Source organism: Bubalus kerabau, chromosome 18, assembly GCF_029407905.1.
Source record: "Bubalus kerabau isolate K-KA32 ecotype Philippines breed swamp buffalo chromosome 18, PCC_UOA_SB_1v2, whole genome shotgun sequence".
Taxonomy (NCBI): Eukaryota; Metazoa; Chordata; class Mammalia; order Artiodactyla; family Bovidae; genus Bubalus; species Bubalus kerabau.
This window is the reverse complement of record NC_073641.1, coordinates 25,653,669-25,670,576: the sequence shown is the minus strand read 5'-3', so window position 1 is coordinate 25,670,576 and position 16,908 is coordinate 25,653,669. Positions and strand designations below refer to the sequence as shown.

Sequence of the window (16,908 nt, the reverse complement as noted above, 5' to 3'; positions counted from 1 at the left end):
TTGATGGGTATATAACATCTATGGGGCTGCTGCTAAGTCGTGTCAGTCGTGTCTGGTTCTGTGCGACCCCATAGACGGCAGCCCACCAGACTCCCCCGTCCCTAAGATTCTCCAGGCAAGAACACTGGAGTGGTTTACCATTTCCTTCTCCTATAATATCTATATATATTATTAATTCCATTAATCTGGAATTTTAAAACACATTTAATCTAAAATATGACCTCAAAATAATATTTTCCTTTTAAGCTTTCATCTCTGTCTACAGAATAAAGACTTACTTTCTTTGCTAAATCCTTTTCCAGCTTTTAGGCAGATTTTTATGCAATTTGAGGGCTTAAAAGAGAAAGAACACAAGATTCATATACTCTTCTTTCTTTCTTTATTCTCTTGAGTTGCCCCTAATTCCATAAGGATGAAATGTTGGAGCTGATGTGATTGCTACCTCAGATAACATCATTCTTCTTGTATAATATCCTGGAATAGTAAGAAACTGCTATGTTCCTCTCCACACCTCCCCCAATATAATATTTTTTGTTTCATTTCACAAGTAAATGTAATTTTTATTTTGTTTACTTTATTATTGAACTTCTTTTTACTTTTGTATGCCTTAGATTGCAATAGACATTAAATCTGCAAAGCGAGAACTAAAGAAAGCAAGAACTGTCCTACAAATGGATGAGCTCAAATGTCGCAAACGTGTTTTAAGGAGGTTGGGTTTTGCTACATCTTCTGATGTCATAGAGATGAAAGGACGAGTGGCTTGTGAGATAAGCAGGTAATACCTGGTTGTTCTAGAAAACTGATTCTAAAATAGAATACTGATTTTAAAAGAGGGCTGTTAATCTTTTGGGAAAAGAACTGTTTTAAAAATAATAAAGTTTGTTTGGTGCTTTTCACATTAAAATACAGGTTTTGGCCATGAAGTTGAGAAATTAGGGAGAATAAAAATCTTGGATCTTACTAATTAATGCAGAAACCATTAGTATTTTCATGTTTCCTTTTCCTTTATTTTACAGCACTGTGGAATTTTATGTAACTGTAGTCTTAGTTTACACATGAATTTTTATACTTTTAATTTTTTTGTAGTTACAAACAGTTTCCCACCTTGAAACTAAAATCATTGTCCTCTTTTATGTAAAGTTTTGGGCTAATGTAGCATATTATATGCCACAGCTTAAAATCAGATATAATCTTTTGTATATTAGATATCAGCTGTTTATTTTGGTAATCTTCTACCACATTGCAAATGACCTTAAAGCTAAATGACTTAAAGCAGAAGTCATTTCATTCTCTCTGGTTGTTTCTGTGGGTCAGAAATTCTAAAAGAGTGGCCCTTAGGATGGTTCTGGCTCAGGATCCCTTGTGACTGCTATCATTTTGAAGATATTTTGCCATAGTCAATTATTCTCTGTGAGTCCATAAAAGACATTTCAAAATAGTTTTTATGTACTCACCAAGGCCCTAATGTATGGGGTCAGAAAATTACAAGCCTTTGTAAATGCTTTTGGACATTCCTGATGAAGACTTATTCATATCGTTCTTGTGGATCATCTAGTTCAGATACGACTTCAGTTATCTGCAGGGGTCAAGAGTCTGTGGTAAACAGAACAGTTGTAGGCCACCAAAAGGAGGCAGCAACTACCCAACCCCAATTAGTGATTAAAAAATAATGTGATATCAGAGTATAAGTTAGAAAAGTCAAATATCTAGTTTCTTTTTTCTTTTTTTTTTTGGTGAAATCTCTTGATTTTTAAATGTTCACAAAATATTTCAGAATTATGTTTTTAGGTTCCTGTGCAAGCTAAATATAAAACACTTTGTGTTAGATTTGGCCCACAGGCTTGTATTGAATAGCTTTCCTTTAACCTTGATAAAATTAAGCTTTCCTGCTTTGTAATTAAAGAAGCCTAGGCACTATAAAGTTAATAATCTATGCAAGATTAAATTTAGACTGTAACATCGATCTGCTTATTTAAATGCCAAGATTAATGTTATTGAAATTATTTTTTGTGATGTTATATAGTATTCAATAATTGAATTATTAAATTGTTATCAATTTAATTTTATTTTAAATTATTAATATAAATTTAATACATTATTAAATAATTGATTTATTTCTCTTGGCTATCTGCAGCTAGATTTAGTCTTGGAAGAAAGAATATTTAGAGAGATAAAGATAACAATATCACATATCAAAGCGCATTACTTTTCCCCCAGCTTTGCCTTTCCTTCTGATCTGTCTTGGAGAATAAAACCACTGCAGGCAAAAACTGAGGAGTCATCCTAGATTCCTCCTCGCCCTTCCTACTCTCTTTCCACATCTTCATGATTGTTTTCTCCTATCTCTGTGCTGTTTTAACTGTTCCCAGTAACTGAAGTGCATCCCTTTTATAAGTTTCTGCAACCCATCCTTTATTCTCTTGCTTTCAGAATTTTCTTTCCAAAGCATAAATCCTAGCATGTCATTCTTCGGTAAAAGTCTGTCAATGACTCTCTGTTGCTTTTAAAATAAATTCCATAATTGAGTATATTCTTGCCCTTTCCTGTGTATCCCTTCTGTTGCCACATCCCACACATGTTTCTTTCATTTAGCATGACCTTTCTGTCACTCCCCATTCCTGCATGTTTTTTTCAAGATCTTCTGAAACTTGCTTCGAGTTTCTTCAGATTGATTTTAGTCTCAACTTTTTTTTTTTTTTTGCATAATTGCCCATACAAACCTCTACTAAATTGCTGTCATGTGCTTATTATCTTTCCCATCTGCCTCTCCCACATTAGACTATAGAAGTAGTCTTATTTGTATTTTTGTCCTTTTGTTTTTTCTGTTAGGAACCCAACTCTGTTTATCATTAGGAACCCATATTTAGCTTTTGACTTTTGTTTTTGATTAGTTATTACCGTAAAGCTAGATGGTTTGTGACTTTTAGAAATCTTAGGAAGTTTGCAAAATGTGTGGCTGCTATGGATACATTCTAATTAAGATTTCTAATAAAGTTGTTTTTCGTTTTCTATTTTTTAAAGTTATTTGTAAAAAATAATTCAAATTTAATTGAGCTACAAACAATTTAAAAGGTCCTTAAACCTAGGTAATAAATGCTAATGGCTAATTTTTATGGTATTCTGAGAGTCAAGAAAGCATTATTTATTTAGATGAATATCTGTTTTGGTGTTTCCTAGGATGAGCTCTTTATATGAGACACCCATTTCACATTTACTATTGATTTATTCATAAATATGAAGACCTGCCATTTCCTTAGTTAGACAAGTCTTAATTTAAAACTGTATCTTAAGGATGTGTGGCCATATATATGTGTTTTTGTATTCTGATATTTGGAGTTTCTTTTTTTTGTTGTTGTGGTACAGTGCTGATGAGCTCCTTCTAACTGAGATGATGTTTAATGGCCTTTTCAATGACCTCTCTGCAGAACAAGCAACAGCACTACTGAGCTGCTTTGTGTTTCAAGAGAATGTGAGTTTATGTATTTAGCACATCTTATTTATTAATTTGCATTTTATAGTTTAATTTTAATATTATGGATTTTTAAATTATAAAATGACTTTCCTATTTACATATTAATAGGTATATTATCAGAAAAGAATAAACTAGAATTTTATTTATAGACAATCATTATTAGTCAGATTCTAAGTTATAAATTTGTTCCATAACCCAGTGCATTATTTGAAGGTCTGTGTTAGTCAGACAGTCCTAGAAGAAAAAATGAAAATTAGGCAAACTAGTGAAAATGAAAAGAGAGTGAGATTGAATTAATACGCCTCTTCTCAGTTTTGGAGAGTAACTATGAGGCAGCTGATTATATTGATACTAACAGCTGAAATCTTTGATTTCATAGGCAAGATTTGAGGTAATGGCCATAAGATTCTCATCAATAATCTTTTCAAGTGAGTAGACTTTCAAGTTAGTTGACTTTCAACAACTTTTAAGAAATAAAAATGAAGTGCTAGATGGACCATGAGAACATTAATCATCCATTGTGCTCAGTCGCATCTGATTCTTTACAACCCAGTGGACTGTAGCCCACCAGGCTCCTCTGTCCATGGAATTTTCCAGGCAGGAATACTGGAGTGGGTTGCCATTTCTTACTTCAGAGGATCTTCTCGACCCCAAGGATCAAACCTGTGTCTCCTGCATTGGCAGGTGGAATCTTTACCACTGCATCACCTGGGAAGCCCCTTGAAGTGAAGTCAGTGAAGTGAAGTAGCTCAGTCGTGTCCAACTCTTTGCGATCCCATGGACTGTAGCCTACCAGGCTCCTCCGTCCCTGGGATTCTCCAGAAGCCCCTTACTTTAATTCAAAAGCCAGTGTTTGTTTAAAAGAGTAAAATACATGTTTCACATTTCAAATTCAAGATTTTATTCATTGTGTATAAAATTAATGAAGTAAGATTAAGACAAGGACATTCGCCTTCTAAAAATAATGTTATGTAAATTTTTAGATGATCTTTTATCATATATTTAAATTTTTATCATATATTTAAATTTTTTTAGAAGTAAATTGTGTAAGACAAATTTGTTTTTGCAATTCTGCCATTGATCTATTTATCCAGTAACTATTTCCTTATTAATCAGATCAGTTACATAACTTCTTGAAATAGGTGTGGGCACCTTTCTTTAAGCTCTCTGATTGCAGATTGGCATTACTACTATAGTGGCAATGACAACAAGTAGGGCACTAATTGGAAAATGATTTACGCTCTCCTAAGAATGCCTGCTGTGCACTTATGAAGTAATTGAATCTGCCTGTGAGGAATGCATTTCTTTATGAAATATTGTGTTAGGCTGTTTTCCCTAGGTTCAAAATCTTAGTACATTAATTTCTGAGATAATTGTTAAGAACGTTAGTCAGATTTTCTTTGAACAGATCTAAGGTTTACAGATTGTTTGGGGGTTGATCTTCTGCCTGTGGCAGACTTTGTCTTCTGGCTAATTTCTTATACTGTGTTGTGTTTTTTGTTTTTCATTTGGCACAACAAAAATCCTGTCTTTTGAAAGGCCAAGTGTGTTACCTCTTGACAGGAGTTGGGCTTCACCAAACCATAGTTTTAAAATCTTGGGGCAAGATGTCACTGTGTGGTAAAGGTTTGTTCGGTGAAGCCACACTGCAGTGTGTGCTGCCGTCATGTTACAGTGCTGCGTCGACAGCAAATGGATCGTTGTGTTGCAAGTAACACGGAATGTTGTTGATACTTTTAAAAGTATTTTCTAGCCAGAGAAGAAGGTAAATATAGTAAGATATTGGTTATCAATGCTGATAATTTCTATTTTAAAATGTCTTATTTCTAGAACTGTGCCCTTATTTTTATATCATTAGAAGTAATACAGGATTACACAGTCTTTATAATGTAAATAACAAGTGTCTTTCAAATGCTTATTAATCACCCACTGCATGCACTGCAGAGACCAACACCCGAGAGAGACAACAGAATTTTTTGCTTTCATGATACTTTCATGTATGCTAGTCAGTGAAGATAAAGAAATCAAGAACAGACATACTATGTCAGAAGGATGAGGGGTTTGGAGAAAAGTGAAGCAAAGGAGGCAAATAGAAATCATTTGGGGGGGCTGCATTTACTATTTTAAATAAGGTGATTAGAAAAAGCCTCACTGATAGAGTAAAATTTGAATCAAGACCTAAAGGAGAGATGGGGCAAACTGCATGTACTGGTGGGAACGTATTGGTAAAATGACAGACACTTAACTTACTTACATCATGACCAGTACCTTCTACTTATAATGACCAGGAGAGAGGAGAGCTGTAACTGGTAACCAGGGGATGGGTGCAATATCAAAGACATTTACAGTCTTGCGTACTTTTCACTAAACTGAGATACTGAGTTCATTCTGGCCATTTTGCTTTCTCATTACTTATCATGATTTTTTTGTTTTAACAGGAATAACACAGAACCTGGTTCATAATTTATTATATAATATATACCTGATACAAATCAAAACCAAGTCCTATATGAATACTGATGCTTAAAGGCAGATCTGTTACAACTAACCTGTAGTTTGGTTTCTTACTTAATTTACCTATAATTACTTTAAATCCTGTCTCACACATATATACATACATTTCTTGCAATAATTTTTTGTATAGTAAGTCTACCTTTGTCAAAATTAATTGTTCCTTAATATTAGATTGGTACAAAAGTAATTACTGTTTTGGACCCTGAATTTTAAATCATTATAACTAGGCTCAAGTTCATCTTTATTAACCAAAATAGGAACCATTACAGTTAACATATTTGTGCCAATGAGAAATAAGTTTGTTTTTTCCTGTAGCATAGAAATCCATGCTTTGGGATTTAATGAACTCATGGAAAGCATTTTTGCATCTTGCTGGTTGTGGAAGCATTTTCCCTTCAATAAGTTGTCGAGATGCTTGAAGAAGTGGTAGTGAGTTGGTGAGAGGTCAGGTGAATATGGCAGATGAGGCCAAACTTCTTTCAGCTTTTGAAGCGTTGGTTGTGCAACATGCAGTCAAACGTGATTGTGGAGAAGAATTGGGCCCTTTCTGTTACCAATACCTGCTGCAGGCATTGCAGTTTTGGGTGCATCTCATTGACTTACTGAGCATACTTCCCAGATGTAATGGTTTCGCCAGGATTCAGAAAGCTGTCATGGATCACACTAGCAGCAGACCACCAAACAGTGACCATGACCCTCTTTTTGGAGCAAGTTTGGGTTTGGGAAGTGCCTTAGAGCTTTTTCTGCGTCCACCCAGTGAGCTAGTTGTCTCTGACTGTCGTATAAAGTCTACTTTTCGTTGCACATCACAATCCAGTCGAGAAATGGTACCTTGTTGTTGGGTAGACTAAGAGAAGATGACACCTCAAAATGATGAATATTTTGATTTTCGATCAGCTCATGAGGTACCCACTTATCGAGCTTTTTCACCCTTTCAATTTCCTTCAAGTGCCAAATGAGCGTAGAATGGTCACTGTTGAGTTCTTGGGCAACTTCTTGTGTAGATGGAAGAGGATCAGCCTCAGTGGTCCTCTCAGGTGGTTGTCGTCAGCTTCTGATGGTCAGTCGCTGCTCTCTTCATCTTCAGGGCTCTCGTCGTCTTTGCCAAACTTCCTGAACCAGCGCTGCACTGTATGTTCGTTAGCACTTCCTGGGTGAAATGCATTGTTGATGTTGCGAGTTGTCTCCACTGCTTTATCACTCCTTTTGAACTTGAATAAGAAGTTTGCTTGAATTTGCTTTTTGTCTAACATTATTTCTATAGTCTAAAATACAAATAAAATAAACAGCAAGTAATAATTCATTAGCAAAAAGCTTTATAAAGCAAGAAATGAGCATTAAAGTGATGTATAACAGAACCACATTTGAATGGCATAATTCAACAATGCAAAACTGAAATTTCTTTTATACCAACCTAATAATATCTTTATACTAATCACAAGTCTGTAGGTTTTGAGTGCCTTAGAATGTTAAGAACGGAGAAGGCAATGGCACCCCACTCCAGTACCCTTGCCTGGAAAATCCCATGGATGGAGGAGCCTGGTAGGCTGCAGTCCATGGGGTCGCTAAGAGTTGGACACAACTGAGCGACTTCACTTTTACTTTTCACTTTCCTGCACTGGAGAAGGAAATGGCAACCCACTCCAGTGTTCTTGCCTGGAGAATCCCAGGGACTGGGGAGCCTGGTGGGCTGCCATCTGTGGGGTCGCACAGAGTCAGACACGACTGAAATGACTTAGCAGCAGAGTGTTAAGAAACCAACACACAGAATTGAAGCAGCTTGTCCGTGTTAATTTGATTGGTTAGTAATAGACCTTAAACTCTTAATTTTTCTAATTGAAAAATTGATGGTCTTTTCAGTAATGGAAAGAGAACAGTAAGAACAGTGAAACGCTTTTAAATTTTTGTCTTCAAACGGGCTTCCCTAGTGGCTCAGATGGGTAAAGAATCTGCCTGCAGTGCAGGAGACCTGGGTTCAGTCCCTGGGTTGGGAAAATCTCCTGAAGAAGGGAATGGCAACCCACTCCAGTGTTGTTTCCTGGAGAATTTCCTGGACAGAGTAGCCTGGTGGGCTACAGGGCTACAGTCCCTGGGGTTTCGAAGAGTAGGACATGACTAAGCAGCTAACACTTTTCAGAGTGGTTAGAGAGTTAGAAATACCTAGGTAAGATTAAAATTGAAGGCATTACTTCCAATCTAGTTTATACAAGATTTTTAGTTTTCACAGGTTAAAAGTTGCCTAGAAGTCAAACTGTTTAAAAAAATCAAAGTATGATATAACAGTTTATAAATGTTGATGTAACTAAACTACTATGCATGTTTACAATATTTGCTCCTTCAGTTCCATTTATGGTCACAAAAAATAGCTAATTTAGCACACTTTGAAAATTTAGGAGTGTAGTATTTTCCTCTGAAATATAAAAGAATAGTATAATTCAGGATGACACGAGTGATAATTTTGCTGACATAATTAAGTTAATTAAAAACTTTAAGTGCTAATGACTGAGGTCTTATCATTTGAAATGAACAGAAATCATGAAAGCTTTGTTTTGTTTGTAAAAGTAAATAGTATATAATGCATTTTAAATTTGAGTTTTGTATATAATCTTCCCTTTCTTTTATAGTCTAGTGAGATGCCCAAATTAACAGAGCAGTTAGCAGGACCACTTCGTCAAATGCAGGTAAGATTTTTTTGAACTACATATTTTAAAAATAGTATATTGTGAAATAAACATTTGTGACAGTCTAATCATAGACCACCTGACCAGCCTCTTGAGAAACCTATATGCAGGTCAGGAAGCAACAGTTAGAACTGGACACGGAACAACAGACTGGTTCCAAATAGGAAAAGGAGTACGTCAAGGCTGTATATTGTCACCCTGCTTATTTAACTTATATGCAGAATACATCATGAGAAACGCTGGGCTGGAAGAAGCACAAGCTGGAATCAAGATTGCCGGGAGAAATATCAATAACCTTAGATATGCAGATGATACCACCCTTATGGCAGAAAGTGAAGAGGAACTAAAAAGCCTCTTGAGGAAAGTGAAAGTGGAGAGTGAAAAAGTTGGCTTAAAGCTCAACGTTCAGAAAACTAAGATCATGGCATCAGGTCCCATCACTTCATGGCAAATAGATGGGGAAACAGTGTCAGACTTTATTTTTTTGGGCTCCAGAATCACTCCAGATGGTGACTGCAGCCATGAAATTAAAAGACGCTCACTCCTTGGAAGGATAGTTATGACCAACCTAGATAGCATATTGAAAAGCAGAGACATTACTTTGCCAACAAAGGTCCGTCTAGTCAAGGCTATGGTTTTTCCAGTAGTCATGTATGGATGTGAGAGTTGGACTGTGAAGAAAGCTGAGCGCCGAAGAATTGATGCTTTTGAACTGTGGTGTTGGAGAAGACTCTTGAGAGTCCCTTGGACTGCAAGGACGTCCAACCAGTCCATCCTAAAGGAGATCAGTCCTGGGTGTTCATTGGAAGGACTGATGCTGAGGCTGAAACTGCAGTACTTTGGCCACCTCATGCGAAGAGTTGACTCATTGGAAAAGACTCTGATGCTGGGAGGGATTGGGGGCAGGAGGAGAAGAGGAAGACAGAGGATGAGATGGTTGGATGGCATTACGGACTCGATGGACATGAGTTTGTGTGGACTCCTAGAGTTGGTGATGGACAGGGAGGCCAGGCGTGCTGCGATTCATGGGGTCGCAGTCGGATACGACTGAGCAACTGAACTGAACTGAATCATAGTACTTTTCATTCCACAGAGACAGCTTCCTTCAAATTAAATATATCATTTGATGTTAGTTTTTCAATACTATTTTGATAACATCATTTGTAATTTTTATTTTAAAAATGAAACCACCTCCATCACCAAAATAATAAGTTATACAGAGTTGCTTTGAGTACAGACTTACCATTGTATAGTGTAGATAAACTGTATCAGCAATTCAGTGCATGCACTGTTTTCCTTGATGTTAAGAATGGCATCTTGATAGAGTTAGTTCAATTTGTTTTACATTTTTCTATCCTAGTTTATAATAAATTTTAAAATCAGGTTTTAAGATTATCTCTGGATCCTCAAAGGCATATGTTTTTGATACCAGGGACCAGTTTTATGGAAGACAAATTTTTCACCATCAGAGTGAGGTGGGCAGATGGTTTGGGGATAATTTTACATTTAGTGTGCTCTTTCAGTTCAGTTCAGTCGCTCAGTCGTGTCCGACTCTTTGCAACCCTATGAATCGCAGCACGCCAGGCCTCCCTGTCCATCACCAGCTCCCGGAGTTCACTCAAACTCACGTCCATGAAGTCAGTGATGCCATCCAGCCATCTCATCCTCTGTCGTCCCCTTCTCCTGCCCCCAATCCCTCCCAGCATCAGAGTCTTTCCCAATGAGTCAGCTCTTCGCATGAGGTGGCCAAAGTATTGGAGTTTCAGCTTCAGCATCATTCCTTCCAAAGAACACCCAGGACTGATCTCCTTCAGAATGGACTGGTTGGATCTTCTTGCAGTCCAAGGGACTCTCAAGAATCTTCTCCAACATCACAGTTCAAAAGCATCAATTCTTTGGCGCTCAGCCTTCTTCACAGTCCAACTCTCACATCCATACAGGACCACTGGAAAAACCATAGCCTTGACTAGACGGACCTTTGTTGGCAAAGTAATGTCTCTGCTTTTCAATATGCTATCTAGGTTGGTCATAACTTTTCTTCCAAGGAGCAAGCGTCTTTTAATTTCATGGCTGTGGTTACCATCTGCAGTGATTTTGGAGCCCCCAAAAATAAAGTCTGACACTGTTTCCACTGTTTCCCCATCTATTTGCCATGAAGTGATGGGACCAGATGCCATGATCTTCGTTTTCTGAACGTTGAGCTTTAAGCCAACTTTTTCACTCTCCTCTTTCACTTTCATCAAGCAGATGACACCACCCTTATGGCAGAAAGTGTGCACTTTACTTCTGTTATTTTTAATCAGCTCCACCTCTTAGATCCCAGAGTTTGGGGACCCTTGGTTCATAATAATAAATTGGTATCTTTTATTATTTCTTAGGAAGAATGATTTTGTCTACCACTGTTAAAACATTGCAATAGAGGAATGAAGAGTGAATCATAAAAATGATCTCTTTAATGGAATATTTAGCACTTTTTCATGTTACTAAGAAGTTTAAACTCCAGAACTAGTGAAGTCTTCATAGGCCTGGGGGTTTTTGACCCTTTCATACCAGGGGAAAAGAATGACTAACTTTTTATTGTCAGGAAAAGAAAATCTTAAAATGTACCTTTTTTAAAGCTTTGTTGTAGAAAAACATCATTTTGCCATAGGATTTTTGTTTCTCTAAGGCTGTTTTGTTAGGATTCTTGCCTAGAGAATCCTGTGGACAGAGGAGCCTGGTGGGCTGCTGTCCATAGGGTCGCACAGAGTCGGACACGACTGAAGCGACTTAGCACTTAGCAGCAAGGCTGTTTTGTTACTGTTGTCTTTGTTTTGTTAATGAAACAGATTAGTTAAATGTCACTCTTGAATATGAAGAGTTTTGGTTATTGTACAAAAGGTCTTACTGGGTGAAAATCATACTCTTGATTTGTTTTTTTCTAATTAATACAGTGAGAAAGCTTTGCTGTTTGATTACTGAACAATGGGTCAGGCAGTGTGGCTACTTAGAAGCAGAACATCCAGATTGTAGGCATATTACTACCAAGGAAGAAAAAGGAAACTTGTAGAATACCGGCTTTGGAAGCCTAAAAAGAAAGTGATATGGGAGATCATAAGTAAGAAATTTGAAGCATATCTTTTCTTTTCAAAGGAATGTGCTAAAAGAATTGCAAAAGTTTCAGCAGAAGCCAAATTGGAAATTGATGAGGAGACTTATCTAAGCTCATTTAAACCTCACTTAATGGATGTAGTATACACCTGGGCAGCTGGCGCTACATTTGCCCATATCTGCAAAATGACGGATGTCTTTGAAGGTATGGTTGAGTTTTCTATATATATACTTCTTTCTGATATAAGAAATATACTTAGGATGACATTGATTTGCCAAAAAAGAATAATATATTATTTTTAATTTTGGATAATAAAAGGAAATCTGCCCATGTAGGGGTTTCCCTGGTGGCTCAGTGGTAAAGAATCTGCCTGCAATGCAGGAGACCTCTTGCAATGCAAGAGATGCAGGTTCAATACCTGGGCTGGGAAGATCCCCTGGAAAAGGAAATGGCAACCTTCTCCAGTATCCTTGCCTGGGAAATCTCATGAACAGAGGAGCCTGATGGGCTGCATGCAGTCCATGGGGTCACCAAAGAGTCTGACACGGTTTAGTGACTAAACAACAACAACTTAATGGCTTGCTAGATAATTCCACCAAATAATAGCAGAGCTGAAAATGCTGTCCATTGCATACAAAATCAAATAGTTACTTAATTTAACTGAAGAAAAATTTTAAATGAAAAAGTAAAGGTAAAGGAAATACAAAAGGAGTAATTATAAGTGAATTATAAGAAGCAAATAATAGGCACAGTATATAAAGAAAGCCATATTTAGAAATTCTGTACTCATTGCAAAAATATTAGCTTATGTAGATATATATAGTGGTAAATTCTATATACATTGAACTTTCTTAAAAATGAAAATAAATGAGCTTGGACTTCATAGCGATTAATGTAAGATACTTAAAATATTATTATTTCTTATCTATTTATTTTGAGATAAATTATTTTTAACATACCCTGAATTATATGCTTTTCACCCGATATTATTGAAGACTGACTAATAGATTACTGAGTTTATGAATCAGTGATTTTTGTAATGCATAGATTAAACATCACAAAATCAGTGAGCCTTTACTTCACTGCATTGAATTTTATGGGTTTTAAGGTTTTAAATATGAAGATCCCCTGGAGAAGGGAAAAGCTACCCACTCCAGTATTCTGGCCTGGAGAATTCCGTGGACTGTATAGTCCAGGGGGGTCACAAAGAGTCAGACACGACTGAGTGACTGTCACTTTCATTTTTAAATGAATAGTGTGCTGTTTTAGTCCTTTCCCTAAAGTTTAATTCTAAACTTCCATTAAATGATCATTAGTATTATGGTCCCAGAATCTTTATGAATACTATACTCTGTTATGAGGATGGTGATTATTTATTAGGTAAACAATATGCCAGGCATTGTGCTATAATCAGCATTTTATATACTTTAAATCTAATCACCAGTGGCACATCTGAGTAGGTACTCTTTGCACTTTGCACAAGGAGACTGATTTAGAAAAGGTAATAATTCGGCCAAGGTTGTGGAGGTGCACCGCATGGCGACAGCGTGCTTGAATCCTGGGCTCTGACTGCCGGCCGCGTGGTGGTGATCACTCCATCTAAAAACCGTAATACCTAATCTTTGAGTTTTGGATCACCAAGAGGATTCGTAAATACTGCCTAGAATTGTGCCATCTCCATCCTCTGAAAATGCTGTAGGGGTGGTCAGAAGGCCTGTCATAACTGATGGTGTGAGAAGAGGGACACGTGACACCCTCACCTCACTTGACCCACAGAAACCCAGCGGGTGTATGACAGCTTGTGTGTTTCATAGATACAAAGGCAATCAGGTACAGGATCACCACTCTTCAGTATAACTTCTTTTTGGAAGATAGGAATGAAACCGTGACTGTTCTGTGCCTAGATTCTAGAATTATTAATATGCTGGCTCATATTTGTATATCTGCTTCTCTGAGAAGGTAGACACAGTGGCATAAAACAGTAGTGATGCATTGTTTGGTGTATTTGTTTAAGAGAAATGAAGGAACAATAGACCTAGAAATAGAGGAAGCCTTGTAAAATTATCTTTATAGATTATTTTTCTATTTTTTGTACTTAAGTGGGAAAGTTATCACAGTATGGAAGATAAATTGTAAAGTGTTAAAATTGAAGGTAATTTGTATTTCTGCCACCTATGAGTTGATGTTTTCCCCCACATATGAGCAATTCCTGAAATCAATATTTTTACCTCTTTTCAATTCCTCGGGGCTGTTTTGATGTCACAGTTTGCTCATGAAATCTAAGATTGAAAATTAAGGGATTCATTACTATAACTTGAAATTGGGTCTAATATCAACACAGTTTTCATGGCACCATTATGTCAGCTCTACCTTTTCTTTCTAAAACTGGAATAGACTATATATTAGCTCATAAGAGTAAAATATGTAATTAAACAGCAAAAAAAAAACTACTGAGAACCTTGGGATATTAGGATATTATTTCCTTTCTCTGGCATGCTGTGTCTCCTTGCCACAACCTTTTTTTTTAAAAACTGTGGTGGTGTTTACTTTATCCTTTTCAGAAAAGCCATTCTCTCCTCGTCTTGTTACGGCACATGCTTGATATAATTGGAAAAGTACTATAATCACTGCTGTACCCATAGTATAGTGTGTCTTTACTTTTATAGGCAGAAAATGACTACATTGGAACTTTTTAGTATGCTGTGGTCAAGTGTCCAATCATGTCATGTCATGAGCCTCAGAAGTAGTTTTAAGAATTTTTCAAACATTAGCCGGAGCTAGTTAACATTGAATGGTGGGTACTCTCCATTTGCCTGTACAGATGCAGTACGGTGCTCTTCCCTGTGCAGGATGGATCCGCTTTCCTGTAAGCACATGCCATCAGGAAAGCTGCTGTGACAGATTATCATGGGAAACTGTTCGCTGCAGCACTTGCGTCTGTCGGGGTTTTTTAAGCAAATGCTGTTTTGTGCATTCCCACTCTCTGCCCCGCCACAGTTCTTTTCACGTGCCTTTCAACTAGCATAGCTTTACCCTTCCCTAGAAGATACATCAGTGTCATAAGGGATTTTCCAGCTGGTTTGTTTTTTTTTACATACTTTTGCTAATAGAGTAGCATTTTATTAGTATGTATCTTTTCTCTATTTAGTTTTTGGCACAATTTTAGTACTAAATGACTTAAGAATTAGCACCTGATTCTTACTCTTTTGATGAATAATTAACTGAGACCCTAGTGGGACCAGGAATTGTGCTGCATGCAGTACAAGCAATAGTCTATGCCCTCCCAGAATGCTTTCAGCCTGAGCTGGGATCTAATATGGTAAAATGATTGCAGGAAAGTGTATTTATGATTCTAACCTCAGGCCTCAGTAACCACTTAGATAGGAGGTATTATATCAGATTTAGGGCATGAACTGTGAGGAACCACTTTTGGGAATACCAGAAAGTTGGAGGTAGAAATAAATACCTCTCCAGGTAAAGAAATGTGTTGATTTCTTCTATCCTCAACTAGAATGTTTTGTTCAAGAACCACATGAGTCTGATGTTTGTAAAACTGCCCTTAAGCTTGTGTGCTCAAATGTCCTTCAATTGAGTAGATAGTTAAATTGTGTTTTATTCATACAGTGGAACAGTATTCAGCTAGAAAAAGTAGTGAAGGACTGATTCATGCTAGTATATGAACTTGAAACACTTTAAGGTTCTAAGTGAAAGGAGGCAGACACAGAAGCCACCTACTGTATAATTCATTTATGTGAAATGTCCAGAATAGGCAAATCTAGAGAGACAGAAGTAGATTTGTGGTTACCATGGACTGGCGGTGGGTGTGACTGCTTAATGGACTTGGATTTCTTTTGGGTTTGATAAAAAGATTCTAAAATTAAATAGTGATTATGGTTGTACAACTCTGAATATACTAAAAACCACTGAATTTGTGCACTTATTTAAAAGGGTGAATTTGTGTTTGTATTGACTCTACCGGATCTTAGCTATGGACACGCGGGGGTCTTTGTTGAGTCGGGGGGGATCCTTCATTGCAGCATATGGATTCTGAGTCGTGGTGCTGTGGCTCTGTAGTCATGGCCCTGGGACTCGGTAGTCGTGGTGCTGTGGCTCAGTAGTCGTGGTATTGGGGCTTTGTTATAACCCTGAGGCTCAGTAGTTGCAGCTCATGAACTTAGTTGCTCTACAGCATATGTGATCTTAGTTCCCCCACCAGGGATCCAACCATGTCCCTTGACTACTAGGGAAGCCCCCAAAGGGTGAATTTTATGCCATGTGAATTATTACCTAAGTGTACATTCTTCCAGAATGGTGATATAAACCTAAGTATAAAAAAGGGGTAGTGACACTGGGGCACATGCTTTAAAGTGGTAGATTTTGTGTGTATTTTACTATAGCTTTCATTACTATTAAGGATTCAGTTTTACTTTCCACTCTGGCAAAACCAGAAAAAAGGTTCGTAATAAACCATTTGGTTGTTAGTGTGTGTTTTTGTTTCTGGTCAGCTTCAGATAGCCTGGGAGGAAGGGTCATGGCCTTTTATCTCTTGTCTTGCACTTAATCTATGAGGCAGATTATGCACTTAATTGATGAGGCAGAATGATTTCTAAAGCTGGGAGTAAGGAGAAGCCTTGGATTACGGAGAACCATAGCAGGTAGGAAGTGTGCTGGGAAATTCACCTCTTCCCAGGAGTCTTCATGAGTCTCCATCGGGAATAAATAGCCTTTATGCTGCATGCAGCTGTGAACGGTGTTTGTCCACACAAGGTGATTTCTTGACAAGACTGAGGCCAACTGCCACAGCCACTGTATGTGCAACCCTGTATCTCCTGGCCTCATTTCTTACTTGTTCTCATGTCATCTGAAACTGTCAGAACTGTTTTCCAGAAATTGAGTTGGCGTGAGCTGTATCTGGCAGCTCAGATGTATGTTTAGTTTCTTTAGTTTATACCTTAATCTTAGCAATTTACTTCATATGTTTGGCCTCTGATAGCTTTTGCAGATTCTGGCTGTTAACATGCTGCTGCTGCTGCTAAGTCGCTTCAGTCGCGTCCGACTCTGTGCGGCCCCATAGATGGCAGCCCACCAGGCTCCTCCATCCCTGGGATTCTCCAGGCAAGAGTACTGAAGTAGGGTGCCATTGCCTTCTC

The 16,908-nt window shown here is 37.5% G+C and overlaps 1 protein-coding gene across 1 annotated transcript in view; it reads left to right on the top strand.

Annotated features, from left to right (window-relative positions):
• The window catches only part of MTREX (Mtr4 exosome RNA helicase), a 94,116-nt gene that overhangs the window by 71,743 nt on the left and 5,465 nt on the right, over positions 1-16,908 (top strand). Inside the window, exons 22-25 of the mRNA XM_055555233.1 lie at positions 612-775; positions 3,364-3,469; positions 8,611-8,667; positions 11,800-11,962. Coding sequence (XP_055411208.1) covers positions 612-775; positions 3,364-3,469; positions 8,611-8,667; positions 11,800-11,962 — 490 coding nt within the window. The remainder of the gene's footprint in view (positions 1-611; positions 776-3,363; positions 3,470-8,610; positions 8,668-11,799; positions 11,963-16,908) is intronic.